At 49.8% G+C, this 17,747-nt stretch overlaps 1 protein-coding gene across 1 annotated transcript; it reads left to right on the top strand.

Moving 5' to 3' along the window:
* Positions 1-1,571: 1,571 nt before the first annotated feature.
* Positions 1,572-7,923, top strand: WFDC2 (WAP four-disulfide core domain 2). The gene is made up of 4 exons (XM_010958679.3): positions 1,572-1,730; positions 2,294-2,443; positions 5,178-5,330; positions 7,759-7,923. The coding sequence occupies exons 1-3, from the start codon at positions 1,655-1,657 to the stop codon at positions 5,327-5,329; spliced, it is 378 nt and encodes a 125-aa protein (XP_010956981.1). The 5' UTR covers positions 1,572-1,654; the 3' UTR covers position 5,330; positions 7,759-7,923.
* Positions 7,924-17,747: the final 9,824 nt, after the last annotated feature.

The raw sequence follows: 17,747 nt of genomic DNA on the forward strand, positions 1-17,747 counted from the left end.
GCAGGTTCCTGGCTTGGGGAGCTGGGTCAATCCCAGAAGAGAGCTGTGGGCAGCAGTGCCTGAGGCTGCATGTCCAGTAGCCAGCTGGTTCCACAGGCTAAAACTGGCTGCTGCTTGAAGTGTCCTCTGCGTGCCCTAGACTGAGTCCCAGGAGACCGCCCTGTGCTGGGCCCCCACCTGGCTCCTACCTCATTCCCGTTGACAGTTCTTTGTGCTCAGAGTAACAGCCCTGGCCCCTCCCAGTGAGGACAGTCACCAGTCCCCAAGCTGGACATGGGAAGTGGGGGGAAGGCATTCTCCATCTCTTTTACTTGGATCCATCTGTGGGGACAGTGGCTATATGTACCTCATCACCAACTCCTTCCCACTCACCAATGACTCACCTACTCCCACTTCAAGTGGTCACTGCCCCCAATCCCCTCTGGGGATTACAGATCTCCTGGGGCTTACAGAACTCAGATTTTGGAGCAGGAAGGCACTTCTTGCTGGAAAACTGTGTTTTGGCATTTACCAGGCTGGATTTTAAAGCTTCGTGTATACTTACAGTCTCCTTAGTAACAGTAGAGAACATTTATCGACCACTCACAGAACTTTGTAGGTGACAAGGAAGTGATTCATTCAAGGTCCCTCAGCTGAGAGGTGGTGGAGGTGGGAGTCTACCTAGGCCTTGTCACCCCAAGGCCAGTGCTGGAGGACTCCCTTAATTACTTTCTCTGCATCAAATATGTGCTCTACCTGTGTCATGAAGAGGCACCCAGGAGAAATTTAGGATGGAGCAGAAAAAACCAGGGCTTGGAGGGATGGAGACCTGGGATCAAACCTTCTCTCCGCAGCTTCTCATGGGACCTTGGGTGGGAGGGTCTTAACCTCTGCACATCCACTCATTGTCATACACAGCTGGTGACAATATCTTTCTGTTCATCGGGAAGATCCATGACTCCACGAGACATTGAACCCAGAGCCTGCACCTAGTCAGTCAGCCCCAGGAGAGCGTTGGTGTGGAAAGGAGAGGTGGGGAGAAACACACTTCCCAGATGGCTCGAGATGTTAACATATGTTTCACCTCTGGCCTCGGTTTATTGGATCCAGTGGGTTCATTTATAAATAACACCTGTTTCCCGTAGCTCCTACCACGTGCTCTGTGCCACTACACCTCATCTCCACCTTTCATCACTCGGGAAGGATCTGCGCTCTGACCTGGCTGACCCCAAATCGAACCGCTAAATCTGCGGGCTCCTCCCTGTGGGTCCTACACTTTCCTGTCCTTTACCGGCCGTGGGCATTACGGGGAGACCCCAGGGTCTTGGAATGGAAACCCAGGAGTCCTGGGACTCGCCCTTGGCCTCCTGCTGCCCTGCCCTCAGGCCCCAGGAGGGAGGTGGGGCCGGAGGAGCGGACAAGGGTCCGGCTGCAGCTGGTCGAGCTGCACCCAGCCAGGAAGCAGCTTAGGTTCCTGGTTCCCATTGGGGCCAGAATGACACCTGATCCCGGGGGATTGTGAAATGGCAGGAGGTGGCAGCCCGCCCCCCTGCTTGCCCGCTGAGCCCTCCAGCTGCGCCTGTTGGGCCCCGCCCCTCCCCCACGCCCCTCAGGCGTGCGGTTAAATCCCCCCTTCCCGGCGGCGCCTCACTCCCGCACCGCCCCGGCCAGCAGCATGCCCGCCCGCCGCCTCGGTCTGCTCGTCGCCGCCCTCCTCCTTGGCCTGCTGCTGGGCCTCCCCCCGGTCACAGGTGAGGCGCAGGGAGAGGCCTGACGCCCAGAGGGGCCGAACCAGGAGCACCGGGACCGAGCCCGGCAGAGGCTTAGCCTCTCTGGGAACTGAGAAGCGAGGCTTGCCACTGAGAGGGGCGGAAAAGAGCAGTCCCACGAAGACTAAAATGTGACGATCCCTGGTGCCTAAGGTGATGATCCTTGAAGTTTAGGGTGTGGGGTCCGATGTGCTGGAGGTGGGGAGACCACTGAAGGCTGACATTTCGAGGGGTGGCTCTTTGCAGAATGTGGAGAGTCAGTTGGCCAGAGTGGGGACCCTCTGCCTCGTCATCGGAAGCTCCTAGACGCTCAGCTGTGCGGGGGTCTCCCCAGGATTGAGGCCTCAGCGGCCAAGGGGTTGGCACTCCTGGCCTCGCAGATGTCAGGGACCCCAGCCCTGGAGGTGGGGCTCTCTCAAGGCTGCAGGGGGCGCCCAGGGCCAGAGACTGCGAATTCCTGGGAGACTGAGATTGGGGGCCCTTGGACAGGGGGTAGGCATCCTCTGGATGCGGGACTGGATACCCACTGACCGGCCACCTCCCAGGCGCAGGCGCAGGCGCGGAGAAAACAGGCGTGTGCCCCGCGCTAGAGGCGGACGTGAACTGTACGAAGGAGTGCCTGTCGGATGCGGAATGCGCCGACAACCTCAAGTGCTGCCCGGCCGGCTGCGCTGCCGTCTGCCAGATGCCCAATGGTAACCCCAGGGGACCCGCGCGGGGCGGGGCGGGGCGGGGTGGCGGGGGTTGGGAGGAGGAGGGAGTGGAAGTCCTGTTCCGGGAACAGGGGCGCGACCGACCCCGGGGTCCCTGGCCAGGTCGAGGCGGATGGAACCAGATCAGCCCGTGCTCTCCCTCCCTTGGTCCCGGTGAGACGAGGGCGTCGGGCGTCGCTGAAACGCAGCCCGGGGGAGGGCAAGTCCCCCACCCTTATCTGGATTCATTGCTCGGGTGTATGGCAGACTTCCGGGACGCACCGCGGGACGTTGTTCCGGGAGGTTGTCGTCTGAGATCAGGGGACCTGGTTCGAATTTTCCTCCTGGCTGGCTTTAGCTGGGGGGGGGGGGGGGGTGTCGAATGGGCTGGGTCCCAAAGCCTGGGGTTCTCATTCGTACCAGAGTCCCTATCCTGGGGCCTCCCCCAGCCCTGGGTGAAGGACTTGGGACCCCTAGCAAGACTCCCTGACGTCCTCTGTCCAGGTGGAAACGTTCCAGGTTTAGAAGAACACCCAGCCCACCTTAAAGATAGAGTGTAAGCTTAGGAGAGAAAAGGCTCTCTCCCAAGCTCACCCGGGCATCCCTGGCCAGGCAGGAGCCATAACTCAAGGGGCTCCCGTTTACCTGAATGGTTTGAAGAAGGTCAGGACCCTGCCCAGAGCATGCCTCCTCCTTCATCTTTAAAACACTGTTTTCCACTCGAAGGACTGGGTGAGAGAGGGAAAGTGTGTGAGGCTTGCCTGTCATAAAAATGACTCGCTGGAGCTCAAGACTGCCCAGCAGGCCATGGGGGCTCCCGTCAGAGCAGGAAGTGGCCTTAGACAGCTTGGAATCTGAGCTGCTCATTTTCAGAGGGAAAAACTTAGGTCTTAGAAGCGGGGATAATGACCTGGGATCCCAAGGTGTTGGGGTTACTGGGGTCTTCATCCTGAATAGAGAGTGCTGTTCTCTCTGTTATTTCACTGAAGCTGCCCACAGAGGCTGGGAAGGTTTGTAATTAGGGAGCTGAGACACTCACCAGCAGGGAGGTGAGGGATGGGGAGATGGAGGGATTATGGGCCCATCAGGGGCAGCTTCTGGGTCTGGAGGCCTCTAACCTGGACCAGACGGAGGAGGACCAGAAGCAGAGGTGGACGCTGGGAGGGAAAGCAGGAGACAGACAGACAGATGAGAGAGGAGGAGGGAGAGAGAGGAGTCTCTGCTGTTCTGGGGAGTCTCTGATGTTCCCTGGTCTCAGATGGACAGACTGAGGCAGGAAGAGGGCCAGGGCCAGGTGGCCTCCTGAACTCGAATCCTAGCTGTGGGTCCTGAGCAAGTCGCTTTACCTCTCTGAGCCTCTGCTTTCTCTCTGACAAAATGGGATAGAATCCCAGATGTGGTAGGATCGACACGAGGCTAAATGAAATCACACACATGAAATGTCTTAGGAGAGAGAAGACCCTCCATACACAGTGGCTTGTTTTGTGTGTAACCTGCCCCCGATGCCCTGCTGTCCTGGGGCAGCTCGGCATTGAGCGCTCCTGCCCTTTTCAAGGGACACGATGTCTGTGTGCCAGGAGGGCAGCACCCCTGTCCTCTGCAGCTCATCACTCAGTTCTGTGCCTGTTTGATAGTTGGCTAAGCTTGCTTCTGGGGCTTCTGGGGTTGGAGCCCAGCTCCTTTCTCCTTAACCCTGTAAGTAGTGCACAATGTGTGTGTGTGTGTGTGTGTGTGGACATTGGAAGGCTGGGCTCAGGTCTTGGTTTTACTGCTGATCAGCAGTGTGATGTTCAGTGATGCCTTTGCCTCTCTGGGCCTCATTTTCCTCCTCTGTGGTAGGACAGGGGTAGAAACCTCCTCTGAGAGATTTGATGCAGAGATTAAAGGAGTTATGGATTTATACAAAGAGCATTGTAACTGGCACATCTCTGCAGTGTGAGCTCTGTGTGTGTGTGGGTGTGTGTGTGTGTGTTAGAGAAGGATGCTCGTCTGTGGGTGGATGAGTGATGCAGGGTCTTGGTGCTACGTGGTGTAACTGGGAGTGAGTATACAGGAGTGAGTGAAGAGATTGTGGGTGTGGAACTCCTCACACATGCACTGCACTTTACAGTATACAAAGCAGCAGAATACGTGGTGCACGGACCTGAAGCCAGATTCCTGCGTTCAAATTCTCTCTCTATCCTGTATGATTTTAGGTAAATTGCTTAATCTCTCGGACTTCAGTTTCTTCATCTGCAACAGTTCATTTCCCTTTCTTTTAGGATTATTGTAGGACTAGATTTGCCAAGTGCTTAGGATAATGCCTGGCACATAGAAGGAGGTAATTGTTAACAGCTGTAATTATTCATTATTACTATTATTACAAAGGACTTAGACTTCTCAGGGAGAAGATCTATGTGTATGTTGCCTCCACTGCTTTCACAACAACCCCGTGATGTGACACTTGAAGACACTGGGGCTCTGGGAGATTTCTGGCCTCAGTCCAGGAAGTTAGAAAAAAGCAGAGCTGGGACTCAATGTGAGGTCCTTTGATCCCAAAGTTCTAGGAGAGAGAGCAGGAGGAGAGGGGATTGTGGGTGATCTTCCAAGATCCCCTGAGATCTAGTCCCACTCCCTGAGATCCATGCAGGCAGCAGCTCTCCTGTTTGTGACTCCAGGTGGGAGGTCATACTGTGGAGATGCATTCATCTCCCTGCTTCCCCTGTGCCCACGCCCCTTAATTCCTTTTTCTACCCAGAAAAGAAGGGTTCCTGCCCTCAGATCGACCTTGCCTTCCCCCAGCTGGGCTTCTGCGTGAACAAGTGCCAGGAGGACAGCCAGTGTCCCAGCAATATGAAATGCTGCCTCAATGGTTGTGGGAAGATGTCCTGTGTCACACCTGTCTTCTGAGGTAGGTGGCCAGGGTGGGGGTGGGGAGCATTGATGCCCAGATGTGATCACACCTGCAGGAGGTTAAAAAGGAGGACCTGAGTGACCACACTGCTGTTCCCTTATCTTTCCTTTGATTTACTTTCCTCCACTCTACAGATATTCACTGAGCATCTGTCATGTGCCATACTTGGCGCTAGGTGCTAGGGATGCTCTGTGAGTGAAAAAATCGGACAAAAATTTCTCTCTAATGGGTTTCATCTGCTAGTGAATGATAAACAATATAAATAAGCAAGTGTATTCTGTAGAATGTTAGAGGGAGACAAGTGCTCTGGAGAAAAAGAAAATAGAAGGCGGATAAGGAGTGAGGGTGGGGTGGGCAGGGAGTCGTGTTGCAAGTTTTTCATGGGACTGTGTGAGGGCCCCTCTGAGAAGGCAGCATTGAAAGAGGCTTGATGGAAATGTCGGAGGGAGCCGTGAGCATATCGGGGGGAATGTACAGGCAGCAGGGGCAGCAGGTGTAAAGCAGGAGCATCCTTGGTGAATTTCAGGCAAAGCCGGAAGACGGGAGCCCAGTAGCAAGGAGGAGTCAGTAGAGGAGAGGGCCAGAGATCTCAGTGGTTAGTGGAGGGACCTGATGGACCATGTAAAGCCTTAGGTCTTGACCCAGAGATGTTGGGTCCTTGGAAATGGACATGCTCTGACTTAGATTTAAAAGGATTGCTCTGGCTGCTGTGTGGAGACCATGGAGGGGCAATGGGAGAAGCAATTAGACCAGCCAGGAGGCTCCTGCAAGAGGCCAGGTGGGAGATGACAGACCAGGTGACATACGTGGCTGGGCTTGGGACGTATGTGAAGGTAGGTGGGACGATATTTGGTGGTGAATTGGGCTATGAGAAGATTTACTCCCTTTTCCTTTAACACCCATGTAAAGAAGTCAGCAGCTAGAGGAGCAGCTGTGTCCTGGGAGAGGGGAAAGTGGCCAGGGAAGCAGGGAGCTCTTTGCATGGCCAGTGTCAGGCAGAAGAGTTGATCTTTACTTTCGCCAAAAAGCTTGGCTTTTCAGGACACATCTGGGAGAGATCAGTTCATTTCAGTTCAGTTTCTCAAATGCGTGTTTGAAGTGTGCTGAGCACTTACCCCGTGTCCGGCAGGCCTACCTTCAGCCACCTGGAGGGGCTCTGACGCTGGCAGGAAAAGACGGTGGAGCCTCTTTCTCCCCATATGTAATTTAAAATAAACACATTAAGTCATAAAGCAAGTGTGAAAAGTAGAGAGAAAGAAAAGTCGAAGCACATGCTTCGTTGGCCCACTGGGGGATCCAGCCCCGGGCCACCGGCTCTGTGCCCGGTGCTGAGACAGATGGTGATGGCCGCCCTTCCTTACCGAGCTTGCAGCCCAGTGGCTGAGGTGGACAGATGGACAGACACTCCCTGTACCTGTAGTCAGCGCGCCAATGGAGAGAAGGGCTGGGTGTGGTGGGGACCCAGAGAAGGAAAACGTCACCCAGGTGGAGGTGGGGAAGGAGGGAGCAGGCTTCCCAGAAGGGACCCTGAGCCAGTCTGGGAGGATAAGGCAAGGGTCAGAAGTCCGGTGAAGTCCAGAGGTGGGGAGGCTGTTTCAGACAGAGGGAGCAGGACAAGGCCCTGGGAGGGCCCTTTGGTTGAAATCTCATTGTTAATCGTGTGCTACTTTTGATAAGCTCTCAGCCAAGGGACTGGCAGGTCAGTGATGGAACCACTATTGCGTGGATGTGAAGACTGAGACCCAGAGAGAGGGGAGGATGTGCCCAAAGCCCCAAGGTTGCTATTTCAGTGCATCCACGGTCTCCATAGGGTCCAGAGCTCTCCAGTGACACCAGCCGTCTCTTGGCCTCCACGAATGTCAACAGCACATGCTGCCTTTGCAGTCAGGAAGGTCCAGACTCAGATTTCAGCTCTGACACTTAACTAGCCTTTCCCTGCTTCCTGAGCTGCAAATATTTTGCTTATAATGGGATAGGGGGAGGGAAATAGCTCAGTGGTAGAGTGCATGCTTAGCATGCACAAAGTCCTGGGTTCAATCCCGAGTACCTCCATTAAAGAAAAAGAAAGAAAGAAAATGGAATAAATAAGATCTTTTTGATCAGCTAATCCCAGCTTAACCTAAGGAATGGGGGCATGGTGGACCTTCTTGGTGGTGGAGGGATTCCTAGGGAGATAAATCACAGTGGCCCCTCAGGAAGGTCACAATGGTCAGTGGGAACCGCGGTTTACCCAGGTGTGTCCTGGGATGGTCTGAAGCAGAAGAGGTCTGCAGGTGGGGCCCCAGGGCATCAAGAAGGTGAGGCTTTGCTGGGGAGGGGAGGGAGGTGGGAGGGATGTGGTGGAGTAGGGGGAGCTTTGGTCCAGAATTTAAGCTGCAGGCATGGAAATTGTTTGGATGGTATTATCATGGTTGTCTTCCTCCAGCTTCAGCTGCCACAGCCCACAGCGTGAGGAGCAGGGGAATGGAAGTTTCTGCCTGACCCTGTCTGACTCCAGCCCAGCTGCCCTCCTCTTTCTGGCCTCTGCACTCCCTCCTGAGCTGACCACAGCTGCTTCTTTTCCCAACCAATAAAGTGACCGCTTCCAGCACTGGTGGAACTGTGGCCTCTGTTCCTATCACTCTGACCCATTGCCCCCGGGACTTGGGGTTGAGGTGAGGGGTTGGGGGTGGAAAGAGGTGACCAGATCATCCAGGCACCAGCTCCGGGGAGAGTTCATCTCTGACAAAGTGAACATAAATTCAGGGCTCAACTGGTGTGCAGTAGCAGGTGAATCCGCCCACCAGCCTTGTGCGGTTGTTGGTTATTCTCCCGTTGTGATGGAAGAGAGAACTGGAGCTCGGAGAGATGGTGGAATCTTTCCAAAGTTGCTGGGATTCATTGCTGGGGCTTCTGCTGACAGCAGCAGCATGTACTGTGTGCCAGATGTGGGGCTGGGAGATTAGCGTGGGAGATCTCCTGGGTCTGCAAAACCACTCTCGGTATAACTGATGACCCTCAAAGTAGCTGATGACAGTTACACATTACAGGCTGGGACCCCGCCAAGTTACTTGCTTAGGGCCACACAGAAAGAAGGTGGCAAAGCCAGGGTCCTTTGTTGTAGTTGTTTTTTAAATCAAACCGTTATTTTGTGTAAATAACACTCACGTGGACCAAAATTCAGAAGGTAAAAGAATACAAGACGAAAATATCTTCCATGCTTGACACTCTGCCTCCACCCGCAGCCACTCTGTTAATTTCTGTGGAGACGACCAATGCTGTCCATTTCTTGTGTCTTCTTTCCAAGACTGAGCTCCAGCCCCCTCCCTCTCTTCTTCGTATCCCCTCTCCTGAGCCCCTCTATTTTTCCCTTCTTTCTATACCTATTTTCAAATTCTCATCCATCTCAACTATGTTCAATATCTTGTAATAACCTTTAATGAAAAAGAATATAAAAACAAATATATGTATGTATATGCGTGACTGGGACATCGTGCTCTGAGTGCATTATGCTCTGAGTGATCCTCAAGATATATTGAGTTCGAAAAAAGCAAAATATGACACAACATGTGCAGTGTACTACGATTCATGTAGAAAGGTGAGATAGATGAGAATTTTTTTAATTTTCTTTTTTTGATTGAAGTATAGTCAGTTACAGTGTGTCAATTTCTGGTGTACAGAATAATGTTTCAGTCCTACACATACATACATATATTCATTTTCATATTCTTTTTTGTTATAGGTTACTATAAGGTATTGAATATAGTTCCCTGTGCTAGACAATAGATATTTGTTGTTTATCTATTTTATATATAGTAAGTAGCATCTACAAATCTTGAGCTCCCAATTTATCCCTCCCCCTCTTCCCCTTTGGTAACCTTAAGTTTGTTTTAAGTCTGTGATTCTGTTTCTGTTTTGTAAATAAGTTCATCTGTGTCTTTTTTTTTAAGATTCCACATATAAGTGATCTCATATGGTATTTTTTTTCTCTTTCTGGCTTACTTCACTTAGAATGACAATCTCCAGTTTTTTATGGCTGAGTAGTATTTACAGGCCTAGATTTGAACCTGAGTCATCCATCAACACCAGTGTCCCAGGCTGGTTCTACTGCAGTGATTTCTCACTTTAATCCCTGGGGGGTGGACCTAGCCTCTGGGGTGAGGAGGAGGTAGAGCAAGGAAGTCCTGGCAGTGACTCTGGCCCCCCAGGACATGGTTTATGCCCTTCCCTGTTCCTCCGCCCACCGTGGAATGTGAAAGATTAGGGTAGCTTGAGTGGGGTTGTCTGGAGGGAGAAAGCTTGGTGGCCTGGAGTTTGGCCAGCTTTATCTTTCTCATCCTCTGCAGGTTCCCTGCCCTAGACCTTGAGCCAGGCAAGAACCAAGGGCTTCTCCATCCATCCCCCTGGGGATACAGGTGGGCGAGTCTCCTGGATGGGAGTGCGGGTGCTCAGTGCATAACGCCACTCTTGGCCATAGATGGCAGCACAGCTTTTCTCCTAGCTTTCTTTTTTCTGGTTTCTACCTCTGTCCTCTGTCCTCTTTCAGCTTCAGTCTCCCCAGCCCTTCCAGGCAGAAAAAAAAAAAAAAAAAAGGCATCCTCCAGTGATGGGCTGGGTAGATATGTTGGGGAATAAATATGTTGGGAGGTGTGGCTACCACCGCCTCCACTGCCTGCTTTCCCCGTGTTTGCATTCTGAAAGAGAGCCCTGGGGCAGGGCGTGTCTAACTCTGGGAAGGCAGATGTATGCCTTTTGTATGCCTGCCCTTGTTTCGTCCCTCAGCACCCGAACCACAAAACAATATTACTCCCTCGGCTCCTTTCCAGGAGCCCACGTGTGCCCACAGGCTCTTGATGGGCTATGTTCTTTGTAGCCGAAGCACAGCAATGCTGAGCTTTGTCTTGGAGGGTGGCTCTCAGGGCTGGGAACGCTGGTAAGCTGCTGCCCCCTGGAGCTCAGGACTGGGTCTCTTCCTCCACTCACCTTCTCCCATCTCCAGTAGCCCACTGCTTTGCTGTTTCCTCTAAACCCCGTCCCCAGTCCAGAGGGCTGTGTGTGGTAATACCTGTGTAGAACAGACATCTATTCTGCAGGAAAGTGCAGGTTGGAGGTTGGAGGGCTAATAGGAGGTTACGTAGGAGTGAGCCGGAACTTAAATGAAATTCTAGACAGACCAGTAGAGGACAGCCCAGCCCGAGGAATAAGCAGAGGCATTCGCTCATTCAGTAAATATTTATTGAGCACCTACTGTTCTGTTCTGGGTGGAGGGGGGGGGGATTTGACATCAAGGAGGTGTAAGGGGTGTGTGTGTGTGTGTGTGTGTGTGTGTGTGTGTGTGTGTGTGTGTAGGGTTGGGGGAAGAGTCAATAAACGAGTGAATCAACATATGTGTAACATATCAGGTGGTGGAAAGATTACGGCGAACTCTAAAGCTGGGTAAGAGGACTAGTGGGTCCAGGGGATGAGATAGAGGTGGGGTTGGTGGTGAGAAGGAAAAGACAGGCTCGGCTAACAAGCTAACTTGTAAATCTAAGTGTAACAAGTGTCGGTTTGCTGATTCCCTGCTCTTTTTTTTTTTTTTTTTTTTTTTTTTATGCTAGCCAGCTGGATTTTCAAAGAGACATATCTGGCCTTGAAATGTTGGTTTGCTGCCTCCCTGCCTCTACTTTTGTGATAATGATGCTGCTAAAGCTGTTCCATGCCTATTGGCCGAATACCCCAAGCTTGTAGTTAACCCTATAAAACCTCATGCACACATCTTGGAGGAGCTCAGAGTTTCAGAGCAGAAGTTCCTCTGAGCCCACCAGCATAATAAATCTGAGTATTCCAACCCTCCGAGTGGTGCTTGTTTCTTGGCTGGCCTGTCGTTTCCATAACAGTGGCTTTGAAGAGGGTTTTCAGGGGAGAGCTTTCCTAAGGTAACATTCAAGTCATGAGCTAAGTGCAGACAGACATGATCCACGTAAAATCCGTGGGCAGAGCTGTCCAGACCAAGGTCAGAGTGTCCTCTGGGGGCTGGAGGTGATTCATGGTCAGAAGCACGAGGGGAGATGAGGTTGGAGAGGTAATGTGGGCACAGATCCGGACAGTCCTGTGGTCACTCAAGGACTTCGCCTTTTATTGTGAGGAGTTTAGGAGGAGTTTGGTCAGAGCGCTGACATCATTTGACTTACATCTGAAAAAGATCCCTCTGGCTGTTACATTAAGAATAGACTCTGGGGGTGATGTGGAAGTGGGGAGAGCAGTTAGCCTATCCAGCAAGGCATGGAAGAAATGTTGTGTGGCCTCTTCATCTGCCAGTACCAGGCCCCCAAACTGGTAGCCCTAATGCACCTGCAACTTGGGCTGGACCAGCTGTGATGGTTCTGTGTGTCCTGTCCATTGATACAGCTTTAGGAAATTAGCTGGTAAAATAATCATCTTGCAAACACAATGAATACTTCCCTTCTTGCCCCCATTGATAATTCATGGGGAAAGTGAGAGGGTGAGGAAGACGTGAAAACAGCAATGGCTGAAACAAGCTAGCCCGCCATTCGGTGGAGCAATCCGTTGGCGAGGCTCTGGTTTGTTTAGCTATGAAAGGTGGCACTTGGCGGGAGCTGCAGCATCCTTCTCAGTCACAGAATAGCATAGCATCAGTGGGTCCTGCCTGCAGAGCACAGAGGTCCTAGACACAGAAGTCTTTGTATGTCCCCTGCCCTGCACCCTGGGGCTGGGATATCAACCCCAAGGAAGCCCAGGGTCCAGCCAAACTCAAACCTACTGGGGTGAGTTCATTCCAGAAAAAGATGGGAACTTCTAGAGCTACCGGACCCCCATGGTTTGTAGCCCTCACATCTTGAACACCACTCTGGAGATTTTTCACCAAGTGAACGGTCCACCACCTGTGGTTTATTGTGGGTCAGGTTTAGGCTTAAGATTATGGTTGAGATCTCACCAAGGGAATAAACAACGGAAGGCAGCTGCCCTTGGCTGTCAATCTCAGAATAATAACCCTCACTAATGAAGGGTTAGGGGTCCACTCTGCAGGCCAAGCTCCAAGTGGTGCCCACAGGACCTCCTTAGCCAACCTCCAGGGAATAATCAACATAGACTCATGGGTAGACACCTGGTAGGCTGAGTGATTTGGAGGGTAGAATTTTCTAGATTGGCTCACTCATGATCTCTGTTATAGGGCCAGAGACTCTGGTTGGAAAGAGTATAAACTTTTCAACAGATTAATGTCTGACTTAGGCATGTGCATGCTTATCACAAGGACCGTTCTCATTGGTCTCAGGGAATTCTGTTCAGCTGTTGTACGCATGTAGATTTGCCCTGTTATTTCTTTTCCATTTGCCTACAGTTTCATGTGGCACTCAGTCCCACCCTCCTGGTAGTTCTGATGTGATTGGGGTGATTTATTCTTGACTTTTTTCTTTTTCAAGCTTTATTTTATTCTTTTCTTTCAACTTTTAATTCTGACATAATTTCAGGCTGAAAGAAAAGTTGCAAGAAAAGTGCCAAGGTTTCCTGCAAACTCTTCACCTACATTCATCAAATGCTTACACCTGACATTTCTTTAATCTTTTCCCTTTCTCTCTGTCTTCATGCATACACAAACCACATGTATTACGTTTTACTGGAGCATGTGAGGGTAAGTTGCAGATATCCTAAATACTTCAGTGATGTTTCTAAAATAAAAGAATTCTCTTAAATAAGCAGAGTGCAATAATCACATTCAAGAAATTAACACTGAGATGGTACTGTTATCTAATGTACAGACAGGATCAACGATCTAATTTATGGGGCACAGAGCTAAATGAAAATGTGGCATCCCCTCCTCAAAAAGCTGGGAGAAACGTGCCATTAAAGGGACACATATGTAAAGCTTTTTCCTCTCTTGTGGAGTCTTTCTAGACCTGTCACAGTGCTTTTTGTTTATGCTTTAACGTCACTCTCCCGCAGGCAGGGGGATACTTGTGGGGACAGTGCAGACCCTCAGAGGTGCCCAGGTCCCTGCCCTGCTGCTTGGTGGTCCATCCTGCTGCTGGATTCTCCTTCCACCAGCTACCAGACTGAAGCTCTGTGCCCCGGCTGGGGGTGGGGGAAATTGACGTCCCCTTTCCACAGTCCCATGGATTGGGTCATCTCCAAGGGATTGCAATCTCTATGCTGGGACATGCCTGGGATCTGAATCAGGCGTGGGTGGGAGGTTAACCATTTCCCAGTAGCCTCCTGAATGCACCATAATGCCACCAACTCAGGACAGGGACAGTGGCTGCCATAGGTTTCCCTGAAATGTCACGGGGTGTGCACACCTAACCCTGAGCTCTCTGTACTCATGCTCCCACCAAGAGTGGAAGGCAATGGAAGACCGTGGGCCTCCCCACTAATACGAATCAATTGCTGCCCCAGCCATAGGGTGACAAGGCCGGGGGCAAAAGCAGAAAGGAAGGGGCTGGGCTGGGCCAGGGTACCAGGGAGTGGAGAGTGGGCTGCAGAGAACCCATTCCAGGGAGGCAGCAAGAGGAGGGACAGCTCTTGAGCCAAGGCCTCAAGCCCCCAGATCATACTGCATCCTCTTCTTAGTCTTCACCTATAAAGCACAAATTCAAGGGTAAAGTTATTGAGAAATTCAAGACAGTGACCACAGACCATCAACCCCAGGTACAGAGTCCAACTGAGTCCAAAGCACTTTGTGACTTGGCTGCACACCCATGAAGTCTATCTACCCGTCTAATTCAGATTTCACCGATTGTTTCAATAACATCTTTTACAGCAAAAGAAAATTCTGGATCCTGCATTGCCTTCAATTGTCTTTAATCTTCTTCTTCTTTTTTTTTTTTTTTTTTGGAGGGGGTGATAATTAGGTTTATTTATTTATTTATCTATTTTAATGGAGGTTCTGGGGATTGAACCCAGGACCTCGTGCTTGCTAAGCACTCTGTCACTGAGCAGTACCCTCCCCCTCTTTAACCTTCTTTAATCTGGGAAAATTCCTTGATCTTTTTTGTTTTCCACGATATTGGCACTTTGGAAGATTATGAACCATTTTACAGAATGTCTCTCCATTGAGCTTATCTGGTATCTTTTCATGAACTTTTGGCAGTAATACTACAGAAAGTCTATTATGTCCTTTGTGGCGGATCATCTCCGAGGGCACCTGATGTTGATTTGTTTTGTTATTAGTGATGTGAACTGATTAACTGAGTAAGAGAGTGTCTCCCAGGATTCTCCTGTTTTCCTCTTTGTGCTGAGTGTGTCTGTGGGAAGATACTTTGAGACTCCACAAACACCCTACCACTTCTCAAAGTTTTCCGCACTAATTTTAGCATCCACTGATGATTCTTGCCAGAATCCATGATGGTATAATTTGGTAAACAATGGTGTTCCAATTCTATACTTTACTGGGCTCCTTTTTCGGTTTCCCATCACTAGTTACAGTGTGACGGTTGGGGACCTCAATCTAGCTACTCTTCTGAGCCTCGGGGCATGGTGGAGGAGGAAGGGAACATTCGTAGGGGCTTTTGAGACTCTCTCCTCTGAGTTTTGGCCAAGTGTCCTATGCCAGAGTTTACTCCATCTAGTTAATGAAGTATCCTTCTCCCAAGGGGAGGTTACCCTTAGAATTCAGGTTAATTCCCCTATGCCTGAGTCACCCCTTCTCACTCATCTTCCCTCCAGCAGCCTGTCCATCAAAAGAGGAAAACACATGTGCCTTTCTGTGTCAGAACCTTTCTTGATGGTTCAAGTAGGAAGGAGATTTCTTGAGGGCTTCAACTGACCTCTCTCCTCCAATTTGATTTCTCAGTCTTACGTATTTACTGCTTTGTCTCCAGGTTGGGTTTATTTGTGGGACAACAGAGCTCCCAGTTACCATGTTCTGTATTCCCTCCGCACTTTTCTCCCAGTTCAGAAGATAAAGGTTATCCGTGGGGATTTCTCTCACTTCTATGGAGGTTCTTTAGTACTGGATGGGGGCTTTTACACTTGAGGGTTCTTCCATAACTTTTTCCTGGGTGGCCTGCTCACAGCTTTTGATTTTATTGTCTCCAATTTGGGAAATGTTAGTGAGAATTTCCGGGTGTGAGTTCCCTCTTCTTTTACCAGCATTGTTTCTCCCTGTCTGTCCTCCCTCCCTCCATCCCTCCCTCCTTCCTTCCATATTTCAGAGATGTTGAGAATCATGGCATTGACTCGTAGCTTAAAACTTCAACTCCGAAAAATAAACCCCAGGTCCTTCCTTTCCTCCACGGTGTAATTTCTACGAAACTAATCAAAAGGTACTTGTTAAGTGTTTACTCTGTACAGGTCACTTTTCTTGGCTCCGTGTAAGGGAAAAAAATGTGAAAGGCAAGATCTCAGTTTTCAAGAGCCAGCAAAATATGAACATGAAAAGGGAGAGAGAAGCAGGCAGGCCCAGACTATCTGCCTGTAGTCCATACGGAGAGGACAGGGGATTTTATGGGATGGAGAGGTAAGCAGGGACTGCATGGCTCACGGCAGTGCTGAATTTTAATGATAGCAAACTGATTAAGAATATGGATCCTAAAGTCAGACTTTGATTGAATACCAGCTTCATTCCTTTCCAGTTTGCTATTTTGGGCAAGTAACTTACCTTGCCCAAGTAATTTCAACTTCCTCATTTGTAAGATATAGCTATTAATAGAATCTTCCTCTTCAGGCTATTGGGAATATTAAATGAAATAATGTATGTAAAGCACTTAGCTTGGCTGCTGGCATAAGTGTTTCATAAGTGGTAGCTATTAAAATTTTAATAGGAAGTATTATGTGTTGAAAACCTTTAAAATGCATGTCCTCTTTGACCTAGAATTTCCACTTCTTGGAATCTATCCTAACTAAACAATTGGAAATGCTCACAGTGACTTATTATCCTTGCAATATCACTTATGATACTGAAAAGCCATAAACGACCTAAACATTTAATCATGGAAGATGGTTAAATAAATCATGATCCATCCATACCAGGAAAGCTCTATACCTTTTAGCAATTACATTGCAGAATATTTAATGCTATAGGAAAATCTTCACCCAAAATTGTTAGCTGGTAAAAGCAAGTTATCAATCTGCATTAGTGTATGCTCCTAAATCGATATCTTGCATTCTTGAGAAGTCGACTCATTTGGAAGATTTTCCTCCAGCATATGTGGGTTAAGAAATTTAATGAGACCTGAATACTATTTACTATGTTGAGTGTTATTCCCAGTGCCCATGGAGCTTACCTGGCACCCACCGGCTTTCTGGTAGTTTCTTCTTTCTGGTACTTTCTGTTTATCTTTCCATCCAAGCATCTTTTATAACACAACAGTTCTCAGAATCCAGACTTGGTGATGTAAGGCCTCTTGGATGTTTGTACTCACTGGGAGCGGGCACTACGAGCCTTGAACCTGGGCACAAATATCGGGGAAGAAGGAGGGAGAGGCTGGAGACCCAGAACCAAGACTTTACATGGTTACTGCTTTGTGATGACTCTGGCCAAATTACTTCCTGTGGCCATCAGACTTCCAAGTGATTCCCCACTTCCTAGGATTCATGCCCTTGTGTCATCTCTTCCTTGAATGTGGGCTGGACCTAGTGACTTGCTTCTAATGAGCAGTGATGCAATGAAACATGATGGGATGTCTCTTCCAAGATTAGGTTACAAAAGACTGTCTTCTGTCTTGCTGACATTCATTCTGCTTCTTCCCATTGCTCGCCCTGATGAAGCTAGTTGTCACACTGTGAGCTGCCCCCTGGAGATGCCCATTTGTCAAGGAACCAAAGGTGGCCTCTGGCCAACAGCCTTCAAGGAACTGAATCCTGCCAACAAACACGTGAGTGGGCTTGGAAGTGGATCCTTCCCCAGGCGAGCCTCAGATGACAACGCAGCCTCAGCCAGTCGACAACACCTAAGTTACATCATCGTAAAAGACCCTGCTTTCATTTCATTATCTATGTTCTCTTGTATTTCATTAAGATAATTATCTCGAAATATTTGGCCAGCAGATCATAGATCTCCATTTCTTTGGAGCTGGTTACTGGAGCTTTTTTAGTCCCTTTGCTTTAGTCCATTTGCTGATTCTTTGTCATTCATGTAGCCTTGTGTTGATGTCTGTGCATTGGAAGGAGCAAACGTCTCTTCCAGTCTTTACAAACTGGTGTTGGCAAGTAAGAACTTTCTGTCACTTGCCCCCAGGTACTAGGACACCACCAGAATCACAGTCCTGCAGGAGTGGAACCAGTGGAACTGGATGATTGTGTTTCCTGCCAGGTGCCTGGTTGGGCTGAACTATTCCCTGACCTTGGCTGGAGGGGCTGGAGCCAAACATAGGCCCTCTCTGTATCTCCTGAGATGCAGAAGTGTCTCCCCCAAGGTCCCTGTGCCACGAGGACTGCTCACAGTCTATGGCTGGCACTCAGTTCAGGCCTCTTCAGGATCTCCAGGGGTGCAGACAG

The sequence above is a fragment of the Camelus bactrianus genome, chromosome 19 (assembly GCF_048773025.1).
Source record: "Camelus bactrianus isolate YW-2024 breed Bactrian camel chromosome 19, ASM4877302v1, whole genome shotgun sequence".
NCBI classification, from domain to species: Eukaryota; Metazoa; Chordata; class Mammalia; order Artiodactyla; family Camelidae; genus Camelus; species Camelus bactrianus.